General features: G+C 49.5%; 1 protein-coding gene across 4 annotated transcripts in view; it reads left to right on the top strand.

Annotated features, from left to right (window-relative positions):
- IQSEC3 (IQ motif and Sec7 domain ArfGEF 3) overlaps window positions 1-17,083 on the top strand; it is a 102,505-nt gene that overhangs the window by 49,038 nt on the left and 36,384 nt on the right. For all 4 annotated transcript variants that reach the window (XM_034645543.1, XM_034645546.1, XM_034645544.1 and 1 more), the window contains exon 3: window positions 6,073-6,355. In XM_034645543.1, coding sequence (XP_034501434.1) covers window positions 6,073-6,355 — 283 coding nt within the window. The remainder of the gene's footprint in view (window positions 1-6,072; window positions 6,356-17,083) is intronic.

Here is a 17,083-nt window from a genome sequence, read left to right as displayed (position 1 = left end):
AACTGAGGTGCAGAAAAGTTGGGTATCTTGCCCAAGTCAGCCAACTAGTAAATTGCAGAACCAGGGGCCTCATTCAACTCCAGCTGTCTTACCTGTGAAAGAGGATGTCATCTGTGTTAGGATAACAATAAGCAGTGTCTGAAAGCTCTGTGTCGGGTGGTACCCAAACACTTTTCTCTGTATGACCAGAGCTGCCTATAGCCCTTGGCACAGTTCTCAGCATATGGAAGATAAGCCATGTCTTCTCATCAGAATAGTGTTTTTAGCCTGGGTCTGTGGGGTCTATAAAGTCTCTGAATGTGGAGGTAAAATTTGGCATGCATGAGCTCTGTGGGAAGAGAGTCCTTTCAAAGGCGTTGGGAACTGGGAAAGGTTCTACGGGTCAGTGGGCAGGCAGACCCAGGTAATTTTGGCTGTCGAGAGAAAAAGGAAGAAAAAAGAAAGCTAGTTATCTGTCACCGATGGGGTTCTCTGGGAAGCAGAGTCTGAGCTGAGGGTGCTGAATGTTTATTAGAGGTTGCGCTTGAGATCACCACCCATGGAAGGAAAGGCAGGAACACAGCATGGGGCAAAAGGAGAAGTCCAAGTGATGGGGGTCCAACAGAAGCCCCAGCCAATTCCAGGCGGGCTCTGAAGTGAGAATGACCTATCAAACTTGCCCCACGTTGGGTAAAAATGGCTGAACCTTTATATCCCCACCTCAATCAGTCACTGGATTTGGATTGCCCCAGGAATGATGTGATTTTGGGCCAAGGAGCTCCATGCAGCTGAGACCATCCCTGATTGGACTGATGGGGCTGATGGCAGAGGGCAGGCTCCAACAGCACTGCCAGAGCTGGGCAACAAGTCATTCCTTGAAGGAGGGTCTGGGCGGTGCATCACTGAGCCCCCCTTAGTACCTCTGCCCTTGGGAAAGTAGGAGAGATTAAATGATGCCCATCCATCTACCCATCCAGCCATCTGTCTTTTCATTAATCTTTTATTAAACATGTCTTATGAGCCAGCCCACTGTGATAAGCACCGGTGATAAAAAGGTGTACGTGGCGTAGTCTAGTGGAGAGAGTCACATCATTGAATAATCGGAACACGAAGTGATCATTGCTGAAATAGAGGCAAGTGCCAAGAATTATTAGAGCACATTGGAGGGTGGGACTGACTCTTACCAGGGGCAATGAATGAGTCCTGGAAGAGTTGATGAGACAGAGAAAGGAGGGGTAGGAGAGTAGGAGCATGAAGAGGAGAAGGCATTGCAAGGCAGAAGGAGGTCACGTGAAAGGCATGGTGGTCTGAGAATGCATGGTAGATCTGGGGAGAGTTTCAGCGTGCCTGGAGTGGAGTAGTGGAAATGTGGCTGGAAGGGGAGGTTGGGGTGAGATCACTAGTGCTCATAAGTCCACGCCAGTGGACTTTATCTCAGGAGTGTTGGGAAGTCACAGATGCATTTTGAGCAAAGGATTGATATTAAAGTATCTACATTTTAGGAAGTCAATTCTGGTAGCAGGGATGATAGACAGGAGAGAGTGGTCATTGGAACCCCAAGGGAGTCATATATACATCATGCTATGCAAGCCCCTATCATCCCTCTGAGCACAAGTCAGCTTCTGAGCGAGCCTCTCTGATGTGACGTTCAGTTCTAACACACAGGTCATTCTGGTCCTGGGCACATGTCGTATTCCTCTGAGCAACTACTTATTACTTATTCCCCCATGCTTCCCAAAGACTTTCATTTGCATGCTCACATCCTGTATTCTCATGGGTGGAATTAACCCTGTGGATGGCCTGGGTCCTTGTGTGTGTATTGGCCTAATGTCATGTGGGCACAACCAAAGCCTTCACAGAACCTTCTTGTTTTGGTGCTGCCCACATTCTTTTTACCTTCTTGAATGGGCATCCCAACCCAGGAAATGTTTGTGTGACTAGCATCTCCTTTATGTCATCAGCGACACTAAGTTTCTCCAGGCCAATGGGTTGCCATTCAAGGAATCTGCTTCCACAGCTGAATAATGAGCTCAAGATAGCCAAAGATCACAGGATCCCTCTCCCTTCTCTCCTTCCCTTCTCCTTACAGGAAGCTATGCATGTCACAGAGTGAATCCCATTCACGTGATTCCTGTCCGAGTGCCAGGCTGCCTGAAATCTGACCCACTAGGGATAGAACTTCATGATGTAAGGTCAGCCCAGCCAACTCTGGACACTTAACGGTCACAGCCTTTCTTGAGAAGAGTGATATTCTGGGCACTGGAACATTGGGCTTCCGGTTCCATATGAGACTAGGATTGAAATAGATGGTCTCTAAGTTGAAGTAGATGGTCCTTCCAAGCTATGACAGCTAGGATGAATGTTCTAAACTCTTTGTTTAGACCATTTTTATAGATGGGGTATAGAGGGAAACAGAGGCTGGGAACACTATTTTGATGCTCAGCCATCACGTAGAGGTTTTAAGTACTCAGGTCTCCATTGCTCCCTAAGTGACTAAAAGACAAATCCACATGAGGAGCATTGGACAGATGTCTGCCTAGGGCAGGCCCCATATTGTGGCTGGTACAGCCAAGGGGCCTGCCTGTAGGTGGTAAATTTGTATGGATTCCGAGATCATGGATCCCATGAATGGTGACATCCCAGACCAAGGCCCTTCACTATGTTGTTGCTCCAGTGGGTGGAGAACAAGGTGGGAGGGAGCCTTGGGAAACCAATTCTCCTTCTCTTCTCTCCCTAAAGATCATGAGAGTTAGTCTAGAGGTCTGGGAAAGACCATGAGATATGATTGGAAAACCCTACTGTTTTGGTTTTGTGAAGGTTGAGGTAGCTAAATGTTGAGAACCGTTTCTATATAGGAATTCTCCATGCTGTTTTTCTGGGGATTCCTTTGGGACTCCATGCTGTAGGTTTCCAGCTCAGAATACAGCCACCACTGCTGTCACCACTTCTCAAGGACTACTTTGTGCCAGGCACTATACTAAGTTCTTTGCAAGCTATATTTATTCCTCACAGCAGCCTTGCAAAGGAATTATTAGGATGACCGTTTTGTGGAAAAAGAGCCACAAAGAGGTTAGGTAACTTGTCCACGGTCACATAGTAAGTACCAGAACCAGGGTTCTAACCCAAGTCTTTCTGACACCAAAGCCGATATTCTTTGCCCTCCACTATATAACCTTAAACTTTGCCATACTGATAACAGCATTTCTGGGTCTCCAATAGCCACCTTGTACCACACAAGACTGTGGAGAAGTCTAAGGAGAGAAGGCAAAGACAAGGTCCACTTCCTAATGCTTTTCATCATATACTCAGGAGGGCCACAGTCTCAATCCCTTTGCATAGAGGTGGGCAAAGGCAGAGTTGGTTCTACCAGCCAGAGAGCCTGGAACCTTGGGGCTGGTGGGCTTTGGTGGCCTGGCCTTGGCGCTGGAATCCAAGCTCCCAGAATTCTAAGCTTAGGGATAAGTAAGCTCCCATCATACGACAAGTAAGGAAACTGACCCAGAAGGAAGAACAAATTACCCAAGGCCACAGAGCCAGTTAGAAGCATTGTGTGTGTGTGTGTGTGTGTGTGTGTGTGTGTGTGTGTTTATGTATGCATGCATGTGTATGTGCTGGAGATGACAGTAAGGGGTCTCCTAATTCCCAGGTCCTATGAATGAGTTCAGGAGGCGGCCTTGGAGTCTGTCTACATCTAGGTGGACCACAAAGAAGGCTATTTTTAAAATTTGTTTTGGTTTAATACAAGTAGTTTACTTAGGACAAGGTGACTCCAAGAAGTGCCAATGTAGGAGTGGGGGATTAAGAGAAGGAAGACAGTACATGTTCATTAATGATCAAGTCACTGCTTTGGCTGCTGGGCATCTTTGGGAGATGGTGTGGAATGTGTCTTGGATTATTCCTCAAGGGACGAGGAAGCCAGGGTATTTATCTACCTGCCTCCATTACCATCAGTTGAGTACTGCTATTTGGGGACATCAACTCCAAATAGCCCCAAGTAGCCACCAGTTCTCTAAAGAGTCTGGAAAACCTCTTTGGGTGAGGAGGCTTGGGCATTAGTACCAAGGATAGTCTATAGAAGAGATGGATGAGACTGAATGGTGCTCTCTGGAGGCAGGTTGTGATAGGAAAGGGAAGAGCTATTTCTGTGTCCCCGGTGGAAAGAATAGGTATGTCCTATGACAAGAGTTGAACTCAGATCTTAAAAAGAACCTCTTAGTGATATTGGTGAAAAAGACATATCAGATGTCTAGAGCTCAGTCAACTACACACCTTGATTAATGGCCATACAAGAAATGATGGAGCAAAGAAACATGCATAAGGAGGGTTTCCTTAGGGAATTTGAGGCTCCTTGTTGCTAGGGCTAGCCAAAGAGCTCTACTTTATGGAGGTGATGAGGCCGAAGAGTGCTGGGAGGAGAGATGGAGATGGGGTGAAAGAATTCTTTACCCATGTGTGGTTATTCTAGTACCAGGAGGCTCCAAAGTTGGGTGGAAGCAACAGGGAGAGGTCTCTTCTCTGGCATGATTTGGGACACCTTACATGGAGGCAAAGCCTTTGGAGAAGAAAGCCCAAATGTTGCCTGGCTCTCTGACCAGGGCCACCCACCTCCTGAGCCCATGCTCCTTATCTGTACAAAAGAGAGATTGGAGGGCTGGACTAGATGACCTCAGGGTCCCTTCCAGTCCTGATTATCTACCTCTGTTCTCTGTAGGGGCCATCCCTGTAGCCCTCATGCTCCCTGCAATTCATCCATCTCAAGTATTAACTGAGCACTCACCAGTTGCCCAGCATGAAGTGGAGAGCAGGGATAAAATAGAATACAGGCCCTGGCTGCTAGGGCGGGATGGATGGAGAAATTAAAATGAACACTTACGGAGCACTTACCCTGTGCCAGGCAGTGTGCTAAACAGCTTACACCTACTGACTCCTTTCCCCTTCACCATCACCTCGTAAAATAGGTACTCGTACTCCACCATACAGATGAGACAACCAGAGTGGAGCTCAGAGAAAAACCAGCTTAACTGAAGCCACATCGGGGTAGAACTTGGACTTGAGCCCATGCTGTAGCCACAGTGCCTCTCCTCCTGTGAAATAGGAAGGGACTCTCCAAGCACGGCTCCTAGTGTGCTTGCAGAGAAGCAGTTACAGCTGGACTCACTCGGAAAGGCTTCGCAGGCAGGTGACTTCACGCTTGGCCTTGGGGGTGTGCAGAACTTGGAGACTAGCCAGGGAGGGGAACACCCTGAGTGCATTAATTCCTCAGGACAAGCTGGGCGTGGGGGCTCCAGCCAGCAGGTATCTTCTTAGAGTAGGGAGGTGGGCAGCAGCTACGGCTCAGTCTGCTGGTGGCTCCGTGGGAGGGGAGGAGGGGCCAGGAGCCAAGAACAGATGCTTCCCTAGACCCGGCAGGGCAAGCACCCTCCTCTTCACAGACTCAGCCCCAAAAAGTTGGTGACCACCCAGCCTGGAGGGGCTTTATGCCCAGGCCAAGCCTGTAAGCATCACTACTTTCCCCACAGTCACTGGGGCAGTGTAAACATGGAGCTGGTTCAGTGAAAATCAGCTTCTTTCCAGCTGCCTCAGCCACTGGTCAGGGAGCTAGATGACTGATAATGATGATCGTTAACACTTACATGGAGCAGGGACCAGGAGCTAGGCTCTGTTCTAAGAACTTTAACTAACTCCAGCCTTCCAGCATCCCTATGAGGTAGCTACTGTTACTGTGCCCATTTTATAGATGCATGAGGTCAAATAGCCTGTTCACAGCTAATACGTCAGAGCCCAGATTCCAACCCGGGCAGCCTACTCTTCCCCACTCTACCACACTGCTTCTGAGTACAGCTGCTTCTTCCCTCTGCCCGGGGTTACCCTCCTCAAAGGCAGGCTCTCCTCCTTGCCTGACGCTCTCCCCTGCCAAGGTAGCCCCTCCCTAGAGGTGATGGCAGGAGGCAACCCCACAAGCCCCCACCACTAGAAAGGCCCATCATTGCCCCAAAGGCCAGGCCAGAGCGCCCAGTCTCTCTCCTCCCCCCGCACCCACACGCACCCCGTCCCGCTCTCCCCCAACCGAGCACCGTTGCCTTCTGTTCACAGTGATGGCTCCTGCGCCCAGGCCGGTGGGGGCATGGAGGACTCCGTGGTGGCAGCGGCGGCGGTGGCAGCCGGCAGACCCAGTGCCCATGCCCCGAAGGCTCAAGCCCAGGAGCTGCAGGAGGAGGAGGAGGAGCGGCCGGGGGCGGGGGGTGCCTCCCCGAGGGCTGGCTCCCACCGCGCGGCCTCCCCCGGCCGGCAGCAGCCTGCCCCGGCGACGGCGCTCTGCTCCCACACCCCTAACGCCTCCGATTACGAGCTCTCCCTTGACCTAAAGAATAAACAGGTACCCAGGGCCTCCAAGGGGGGGATGGGGAGGGTGGTGAAGGGGCCCTGCCTTCGGGGGCTATCCAGGGTACCAGGGATCTCCCCACTTGGGCCCACCTCTGCTGTAGGTACTCTTCTTTTGCCACTAGTTCTCCCAAATGGAGCTAAGTCTTCCGCCCTTCCCTGTGGCCCAGTTTGTCAGGAACCAGCCTTTCCACGGCAGGGGTCACGCCTTAGCAATGCCAGTCCCCTAGGCAGTGTGTTCAGGGCTCTGTTCCTCTTGCCAGGCGCAGGAGGCCTAAATTGCTCCCCCCACCCCCTGCAGACCTTGAGGCAGGTGGTCCACTGTTCTCTGGGGAAGCCCCTACCTCCACCTGCTGCTTAGAAGAGATAGCCTCACTTACGTGCCCACGAGAGGGGCAAGCCCCATGTGTAGGCACACATAGGTTCAAATGAGGTGCAAAGACAGTGGCCTCCTCCAAGGAGATTGAGGATTCCCAAGATTAACCAAAGCTCACCTATTGGATAACAAATCCCGTGTGTGTGTGTGTGTGTGTGTGTGTGTGTGTGTGTGTACTCATGTGCATATGCTTAGAGAAAGACATCATGACTAGATATTGTTTAGAAAGAGCGTTGAACTTGGAGCCACAGACATAGGATCCAATCCTTGGTCTTGCTCTAGTTAACTTTGTGACTTTGGAATGCCAGTTAAGCACCCTGGGCACTGGTTTCTTCATCAGCAAAATTGGGAATTAGACCTTGAATCATCTCCAAGGTCTCTTCTAGCTCTACAGTGTGTAGGCTCTAAAGAACCATTCTTTAACTCAATGGGCAAAGTGAGTCTTGGGAAGAAAAGCTAGTAGAAAGGTCACTAAGACTGAGTCAGGCCATACCAACCTCAGTTTTTCCCTCAGCATCAAGGCCAGCTGTAGGTGGAACATTCGGCTGTTGGTAAAGTATTTAACAAAATCTCCCATGATCTATATGTGGACAAGATAGGAAGTAGATTAGATGACAATATAGCCAGGTGGGTTGTTTTCAAACAGAATTCTCCAAAAAACGTTGATTTTCCCATTAATGCCGATTTCATCAATGCCAGTTCCTGGGGAGTTGAGTGGTGCGCTGTCCTTGATCTTGTTCTGTTCAACCGTTTTTGACAAGGCACTAATTTCTGATGACACAAAGCTGAAAGGGTACAGCCAATACTTTGGTGATAGAATCCAAGATTTTGTAAAAATCTTATCCGGACATAAAGATTTAAGTGAAACAGACTAAATGAAATAGGGAAAAACATCTAAAGTTCTCTTAGCTTTGAAAAGCCCACAGCATTAGTATAAGATGGGCAGGCTTGGTCCTGGGAGAAAGACCTTAGGGCTTCAGTTGATTGTAAGCTCAAAAGGAGTTAATAACCAGTAAAGCCGAAGAAGTAAGTCCATCGCCTTCACAGAAGGGGAGATAAAGCCCCTGGGTAAGGGAGCAGCTGGCTGCAGCCCCACACTAGTTCCTGGTCAGGGCCCATCTGGAGCCTAGCCTTGATTCTTGGGGCTTCGTTTAAGAGAGAAGTAAGATCCTGAGGATTCCAAGTTTCTCCTAAGAAGGAAAATAGGATTGGCTGGAGTCATATGGAGAAATTGTAGCTGAAAACAAGTTTTAAATATGGAAGAGTTGGCATGTGAAAAAAGGATTAGATATATTTTCTATCATTTCAGGCAAAAATAGTGGCACTAACGTATGAAAGCTACAGGAAAGGAAGCTTTTAGCTCAATTAACAATTAGAGCTGTTAAAAATATAGAACACCCTGCTTGTGAGGTAGTGCGCTTGTGTTACTGGGAATGCCCAGGCAGGGCGGGCAGACAGCGCGTCTGGAACACTACAGTGTGATGTGGGTGGTCAGCTGGCCCAGAGAAGAAGTCTTCTCAATTCCACATGACTATGCTCCTTGAGGACAGAGACCATCTCTTATCCGTCTTTATACCCTTCCCCCAGCATCTCGCAGAGTGTCTTGGACATGGTAAAAGCTCACTGAATGCATAATTTTTGAATAACTATGATGTGCAAAGCAACAAAAGAGTGAGGAAACAAGAAGAAAAAAATGGTCCCTACTTGCCCCCCAGAGAGGGTGCTGTTCAATTTAAGGAGTATCTAGTCAATAAAACTGAGGGAAATCCATGCTTTGGCTTTGGCGGGAGAATTAGTTTAATTCTGAATGACAGTGTCATATGGAGAGTTGTACAGGTTTCTGATCGGTATCATAGACCTTTTTATAGTGGACATCATTCTGATAGACAGGTCTGCATGTTGGGCCAGCAGGAGTGGGGTGGGAAGGGTGAGGGTTGGTAGAGGTTGTGACAGGGGCCTTCATGCTGAGTGAAGCCAGCCTCAGGGAACTCCCTTGGCTTGAGTATCTCTTTTGGCCAAGCGTAGGCTGGAGTGGGGAAGGAAGAGGGCAAAAAGTGAGGGGCTAGAGAAAACTGATTAAAAATATGGCACATATTTTTAAGAGACTGAGCTCAACTCCTATCTCTTCTGCAAATGAACTGTGTGACCTCAGGCAAGGTGCTTAACTTCTCTGGGCCTCCGTTGCCTCCTATTTCTTTGGGGCTTTGTACATGCTGTTCCCTCTGCCTCTACCACTAACGTTCCTTCTCCCCTACTCACTTGGCACTTGGTCTTATTTACTCCTTCTTTTACTTTGGGACAGAATTGTGGTTCTCCTCCCTCCTCCTGCCAGCTTTCCCTGCCCTCCCAAGGCTGTGTTGGATGACCCTTCTCTGTGATCCCCTAGCACCCAACTGTTCCTAGTCATAGCCCTTCAGCCCTATATCCTCATTCCCTGTTGACTTGACCCCTTCTTGAAGGCAGGGCACATGACTTACTATTCATCATTATATCCCCAGTGCCTGAGACAGTGCCTGACACGAAGAAGATGCTCAAGGATGAAAAGGGGAATATACTAAGTGAACTGAAGAGGGAGAGTTGCGTGAAGCCTGGGGCCAGGACCTGACTTTGTTCTAGGTTTCTTTGAGATGTAGGATTTAGTATTCTGATTTCGCCAGTCCCACCAGTTGCACAAATCCTGTAGCACTGGACTGGATCTGGACTGGACTGGAAGGATCTTGGACAATCAGTATCTCCCTAGTCCACCAACCTGCCAGTCTTGCTCCATCAGGCAGTCCAGACTCCTAGGCAATTTCTGTGGCTCCTCTCTCCTCCATATCTGCTCCATCCCCAAACCCCACTGATGTTACGTCTTCACTATTTCCCAAATCCCCATCCTTTCCTGCCAACCCTACTGCCCCCACCCCAGGGTAGGCCACCATCATCTCTTGCCTGAGCCCCTGGCAGAGCCCCACAGTTTCCCCTCCTTAGAGCTGGGCTTCTTCCAACCTGATCTCCACTCTGCCGCTGAGTCCTCTTGAAAGAGAGCACATCTGATCATGGTATGTTGCTGTCTGAAAGCCTTCCATGGCTCCTCACAAAGGACAAAGACTTCTCCAGGAGCTTCTACCACCAGACACAACTCCATCTCCTGCCCCACTCCCATGTGGGGTTCCAGCCATTCCTATTTGCCTTGCTCCAGATCTCTGTGCTATTTCGTGCCTCTGGGCATTGACAGATTTTATTTCCTCTGCTGGGAATACTCCCCACCTGTCCCTCCATCACACTTTACCTGGGAGATCTCTGCTCATACTCCACATCTCAGCTCAGTATTCCTGAGCCTGGCTGTATGCTTTCAAGGAGGGCCTCACCGCTGACTCTATGCCACCTGAGAGCTGTCCCAGTCATAAGGGCAAGGACTATGTCCTTCTCAGGACTGCCACAGAGTTGAGCAGATTGTGCACAGAACACCTTCATAGTCTGTGTGAGGAGTGAGCACTCCCTAGAGTTGTGTGTTAGATGACATGCTGCTCTTGCCCACTTTTGCTTCCCTGCACCCAGCACAGTCCCTGGTGCCTAGGACATGCTCCATGCTGGAGGAACACATGAGAGAAAAAAGAAAGAAAGAGAGGAAGAAAGAAAGAAAGAAAGAAAGAAAGAAAGAAAGAAAGAAAGAAAGAAAGAAGAAAGAAAGAAAAAGAAAGAAAGAAGAAAAGAAAAGAAAGAAAGAAAAGAAAAGAAAAGAAAAGAAAAGAAAAGAAAAAAGAAAAGAAAAGAAAAGAAAAGAAAAAAGAAAAGAAAAAAAGAAAAGAAAAGAAAAGAAAAGAAAAGAAAAGAAAAGAAAAGAAAAGAAAAGAAAAGAAAAGAATAAGTCCACCCCTGGGCATCCTTGTTACCCAGCCCCTGCGGCTTCTCCCCATACATACACAGTGGGAAGGTCCTCTGGTCCAATTTCTCCCATCCTCCGTTCTCTCTGCCCTCAGCTCTGACACTTCATCTCACAGTGATCTTTGGGGCTACAACCTAGGGAGACAAAGAGGGAGCATGCAGGTCCCTTTCAGGGGGGGTCCTTGAGGAAAGTGGCGTGGCGAGGACACATACGGCACCTGAGTGATTTCCAAATTCATCCAGCTCTCAAGGGAGTTCATATCCTGTTCTCTGCCACCGCTGATGAGCAGCCCACTGGAGCTCATGTTGGATGTCCAAATGGCATAGCTCTCTGTGCCATCCAAGCCAGGGGGCCACGCAGCTGTGGTCAGTAGCACCCAGGCCTTGCCCCTGGCATCAGGTCCTGGGTGGAAGTCATGTTTTCTTTTTGGACAGCAGCCCCTTCTACAACTGATCTCCCCTACCCAAGACTCAGGGTCCAGCCTCACCTGGGGGTACCTCTCAAGGGGAGAAGGGGTGGTTATGTTTCCAACTCTCTGGCCTCAGTTTCCTCATTGGTGAAGCAAAAGATTATACCAGAGTAGCTAAGGCTCCTTCCTCCTCCGAAGATAGAAAGTCCCACCACGGCCCTGGACGGCACCAGAGGGCCAGCCTACAGAGGATGATGGTGAAGGCAACCCTCATCAGAGATAGTCCTTCTGTCCACTTGCATCCATTTCAGGGAACAATATCACACAGCTGCTATGTGCAAGGCCTGAGCCACCATAATACAAAAGACACAGTCCCAGGCGTCAGGAGCTCATTCCAGTGGTGGGTGCTGACATGTAACCAGTCCTAGCGAGTCAACAGCACTAACTCCGTGCCGGACAAGGTGCTAAGCATTTCCTATGCATTATCTCCCCAGATCTGCACGCTATCCTGGTGAGCTAGGGACTACTGCTACCCCCATTTTAGGAATGAGGAGACTGAGGCTTAGCCATGTCAAGGAACTCATCCAAGGACACATCCCTAGGTGTGCATCCCTGGTGCAACCAAGGCTGGGACTCCACAGTCCTTGATTTTACCCAGAGTCTTCCACAGTCTCCTTACCACAGTGAAAGGGTAGATTCCAAGGAAGTGGCGCATGGGGCACTGTGGGAGCAGTGGAGACAGCAAGGAGCCCAACCTGGGGTTCAAAGCAGGCTCCCACAGCAGCAGCTGTACCTGAGACAGTCTCTGTGACCTAGGAGTAGCTGAGGCATTAGTACCCCCACCCCTAACTGGCTGGAGTCAGGAGAGGTTCCCAAGAGCAGCCCTGCTCCTAGGCAGGCCTCAGTGCCCTGCTGTGTCGAGCACTTTCTATATTTTGGACAGCGGACAGGGAAATGGGCACACTGGGAAGTTGCAGGGGTCACAGCCTGCCCCAAGTTCTGCAGGCTCATTCCAATGTAATGCTTTAACATTCTCAGCTGGGAAATCTTGGATCAGAGGAAATCCTTGCTCACGTGTGAAAGTCACCCCCCGCCCCGGCCTGGCTCCCTCCTTCCTCAGCACTCCAGCCCCCCTGCCCCCCCAAACTAGTTGCTCTTCCTTCCCCACCCTCACTTAGCGCCCATCTCTCTGCGGCCCTCCTCAGGCCCAGCTGCTGCAGCAACCTGAAAAGAGGGAGCATGTTCTAATTAACACTGAGAGGCTCATTAGATAGACAGAGCCCCCTGAGCTCCCCTCCACCTCTTCTGGCAGAAGCTGAGAGATTGCTCTCTTGGGAGGAGGCGAGGCTACAATTACCCATGATTCATGGGGTTTAGAGAGAAGCGAGCTGAGCTGCTTTTAGGCCAGTGGGCCCAGAGACCCCTCCCTCCCTGGGGCCACCTGCCACCCCCATATCCATCTTTCTTAGCTCTCTGATCTGGCCCTGGTTAAGAAAAAAAAAAAGGTTTAGGGTGGTAGGGAAGGCCTGGCTGGGTATACAAAGCTGAACTGGGACCCTGCCAAGTTCCTGAGCCCTGGTAGGTGGGAGCGGGGTGGGGGGAGCAAGGCGAGGATGCAACATTTGACTCCCAGCCCAGATCCGGAAGACACCCTAGATTTTTATTTCCCCTGGGACGTAGGACAGAGTTCAGTTTAGTTCATGTCCACAAACATTTATTAAGCCCCAGCCATGGCTCTGGCTCGATGCTGGGCACCAGGAATGTGGAGACATAATACCATCATGCCTGTGAGGTACAGTCCGTGGGAATACAGAGAACATTGAGGGTGGGCTGCAAAGGGTGGGAAAGAAACAGTAGGGGACAGTGCAGGCTGGGGTAGTAGCAAGCACAAGGCTGGAATAAATGGGAGATGGTTGTGTTAAATGCACTGGAACAAATGGAGAAGATCCAACAACTGAATTCAAATACCATAGTGAGCACTTGCTCCTTGCCAGGCTCTGTGCTGGGTGCTGGGCATGGATCAGAGACCTCGAAGAACTTATGCCCTGTTGGAGTCGGGGTTGATGGGGTGGAGAGAAGGAAGGATGGGTCAGATAAATATCACAAAGATTAGCGGAGAGAACTGAATGTCAAAGAGAAGTAAGAAAAAACATTCTTCGCGGGCACCTGAAGCGGGAGCTCTCTGTCTGTCTGGGGGACTGAGACGGCTTCACAGAGACAGGTCTTGAAGAAAGGAGAGAACATCGCAGGCTGAGGGACAGGGTGGAGCAAATGCTCAGAGCAGGAAGGCCTAGTGTGGGCTGGGGGAGGAGCAGAAATCCAGCGGTATATACACAGGTTTGGCTTGGCGTAGTAGTTGAAGATGGGAGGAAGGCTGAGGCCAGATTGCTCAGGGTCGTAAGGCCAGCAGGAAGCATTTATACTTATTTTGGGCAGTGATCTCAAGAAGCTGAAGGCCTGTGTTCACATCTGCTCTTCAAGAGCCTTGATCAGGGTAATGTGTGGATGGTAAGTGTGAGAGGGGAGGCTGCCAGAGTGGTCCAAGTGGGGAGCCAAAGACAGCCCCACATGGCAACAGTCTGGTCATGATGATGCAAAAAGTTTTAGGGGTAAAGGTGCATGGAATAAAAGCTTTGAGGCTGACAAATGCAGAGGCTGGGGTGAAGGAGAACCCATGGACAAATGCAAGTTTCCCAGCCGGGAAAGCATAGCAGCAAGGCTCTGTAGGCAAATAAAGTCATCATGGAGAGCTGGTTTAAGGAGGTGGGGAAAATGGTGGCTTTGTATAGGTGAACGGAGGGATCCATGGGCTGTTGGAAATGCAAGTCTAGGATCAAGTCTAGGAATGGAAATTTGAGAGTCATTCACATAATCATCATTGTCATCAAATAGCTACCACTTACTGTATACCTATTATGTGCCAAGTGCTATATGAAACCATTCGATTCTCATAACAAGCTACAGAGTCAGTAGGATCTGTTTCATTTAACAGATAAGAAGGCCCAAAGTCAGAGATGTTAGGAAACTTGCCCAAGGTCAACCAGCAGGGAAGAAACAGATCTGGGCCTGAGTATCTCCCCTAAGGCTTGTTCATCAGTCCATTAAAGTAGAGTGAAGTTATGATGGGGGACAAGGTTCTCACACAAGAGGGGAGAAGACACGAGCCTGCAGGACAACTGTAGAGTTGCCACAAATGCTCTGTCTGAGATAGCGTCCCTCTTAATTAGTTGTTAATTACCAGTTACCAGAGGCTGCTCTAATGATGTCTGACATAGAAGTCACAGAATGTCCAGAAGTGCGTAGGAAAATAATTCAGATGTGTCTGCAGAGTGGAAGATGGCCCACATGTGACTTGTAACTGGCATGCTTAGGGGTTTTGTGGTAAGAATATAGGATTAAAGAGCTGTATGGAAGCAGGCAAAACAAGGTAGACTGGGTCATGAGAGCTGAGGACAGAGTTTCAAGGTGATAAAAATACCAAGAGCTGTGCAAAAGAGGAAGAAGGAGGGTGGAAGATGGACCATCAGGTTTCAGGATTAAAGGTCTCTGGTGACCTTCATGAGAATAATTTTAGAAGACTGGTGGGAGCAGGAGGCAGATCCTGGGGAGTCAGGTCATACAAGTTTGGACTAGCAGTTAGGCATTTGTTCATGGAAGGAGGCAGAGGGTATAGAGTAATCTTCCAAGAGGTTTGGTGGAAAATAGAAAGAAAGAGATTGGGCTGGTGCCCCAGAGCAGGGAAGTCGAGAGGAGTTATGTTTTAGCCTGGGGAGATCTGGGAGGGTCTGTAGGCAGGCGGAACGGGGCCAGTGACACAGTAGAGTTTGGAAATGCAAGTGAAATGCATCAGTTCCAGGAGAAGAAAGTTATAGGTTGGATTAGGGAAGTTTTTGAAAGCCACAAAGATAACTTTGCAATTAATTCTTTAATGTATTCAATAAATAGTCATTGAAGGCCTACTGTGTGCTGGGCACTCTCCCAGCATTGGGGATAAAGGAATGAATGTGGCAAAGTCTCTGCCTTCATGGGGCTTACAGTCTAGTGGAGGATTTGATGGGAACAGATTCAAGATATTTAAAATCTGGTTTTCTTCTCTGCTTGGGTAACATTGGAACAGTGGCTGGTAGAAATCTCCTAGGCTTAGCCAGCCTTCTGCCTCCAGGTAGGATGACACTGTGCCAGGGGGGTGAACATCTTTCCCGTTCTGGAAACATTGCAGGCAATGGGATTTCATACCTTCCCTCTGTTGTCAATAGCACCTCATAACCTGAAGAGAATGCTCTTGGGCCTAGGGTTTCCCTTGAAATGTGAGTAGGCCAGGTAGGAAAGAAATATGAATTTCTATCTGGTGTCCATTTCTCCTGGTACTAGAGGAAGGGTCAGAGGGAGACAGAAATTGATGGAAGGAGGCAGTTAAATGGTCAGCTCCCCTCACTCTGTACACTTCCTCTTGGAGGGCTCTCCTGCCTGGTCAAGGCCAGTCTCCATTCCAGACCTCAGGGAGCCTGCCAGAGTTCTTTGAGGACACTGAGCTGAGCTATAGTGCTCTCTCCCCTCTGACGTGATTTCTGTTAAAGCAACAATGAAATGCCTCTGAGATATCAGAAATTTCTATGTTTCCCTGGAGATCATGGGTACATGATAAAACGCCGTAGGCAACTGTACAATCGTTACAGGAGGCAGAATTCTGAAGGCCTGAGGTTCCTGCCCCCTGGTGCGCACATCCTGTATAATCCCCTTCCATGGGAAGTGCCAGAGAACTAGAGGACATAATAGGGTATCACTCCTGTGATTAGGTTACCGCTCAGTTGACCTGAGTGAATCCAAAGGAAAACCACCCTGGGTGGCTTGACCTAATCAGGTGAACCCTTTAAGAGAAGGTGAAGCCTCGGAGTCATTCTTCTGTTGGCCTCAAAGGGCTGAACTACCATGTGGCAGGCAGCTATAACTGAGGGCCTCAGGCTTAGAATCTCAAGCAACTGAACTCTGCGGACAACAGTGGGCTTGAAGGAGAATCCTGAGCCTTGTGTGCGATTGTGGTCCCAGCTGACACCTTGACTTCCTCCAGGTGAGATCCCCAGCACAGGAGCCAATGTGCCCAGACCACTGACTTCCGAGCTCTGAGAACATAAGTGGGTGCTGTTTTAAGCAGCCAAGTTTGTGGTAATTTGTTATGCAGGGTAGGTAACTGAACGCTCGGAATGGTACAGGACACCTTATTGGCCACACAAACCTTAATAGGATTAAGTTTCCCAACTATCTTCAGAGAGGACAGCTGGATTGGGGAAGACAGACAGCATAAGGCCACCAGGTTTGGGGATGGGAGGGGCCCTGAATGGCGAGATGGAAGCGCCGAAGGCAGGACTGAGGTCACCCTGTTTTACTCGGGATTCTCCCTGGTGCTTGGGATTGCATCTGTGAGATTTCCTGGGCTAGAAGTGTGCCTCTGCTTGTCTGGAGGTGGGGGACACTCCCAGGGAGGAAACCCAGGGGATCGTTGAGGCCGTGAGAGGCAGACATTCCACCTGCCATGGCTGGTGAGCCAACATGGGTAAAGGTTATTGGTCACTCCCATCTCAGGGTGGAAGTCTCTTTGGTCCTTTCCTAAGAGGTTTTGATAAGGGAGAAAGAGTGAGAGAGAGCGTTGCCACCTGAGGAGGAGAAAAGACCATAGCAGGAGGACGGAGCTGGGAAGAGATGAGTAAGGACCTTGAAGACACACCAGTCCCTTGTCCGAAGTTTTCTGGGGTTCACACTGTCCACATGAGGTAGCACGCCCCTCCCCCGCCCACCAAGCTCTGTCCTGATTGTACAGCCCCCATTGTTGAGCACAGAGCTGCCCCAATTATGCAGCATGGTGGCCTGGAGGGACTCCCACTGTTGACACATCCGTTTACCACTCCTCTGTCCTCCATCCATCTTTTCATTAAATTCACATTTATTGAGCATCTACTATGTGCCAGCCCTTGGGCTGGGTACCAGGAACATGTTGATCAAACCCCAATCCTAACCCATATGATGATCCCAGGGTCAGGAAGTTCTGCAATGCAGTGATGAGGAAGAAAGCAGG

Source organism: Ailuropoda melanoleuca, chromosome 16 (genome assembly GCF_002007445.2).
Source record: "Ailuropoda melanoleuca isolate Jingjing chromosome 16, ASM200744v2, whole genome shotgun sequence".
Taxonomy (NCBI): domain Eukaryota; kingdom Metazoa; phylum Chordata; class Mammalia; order Carnivora; family Ursidae; genus Ailuropoda; species Ailuropoda melanoleuca.
Note: the sequence above shows the minus strand (reverse complement) of the source record. Positions and strands in the feature narration are given on the sequence as shown.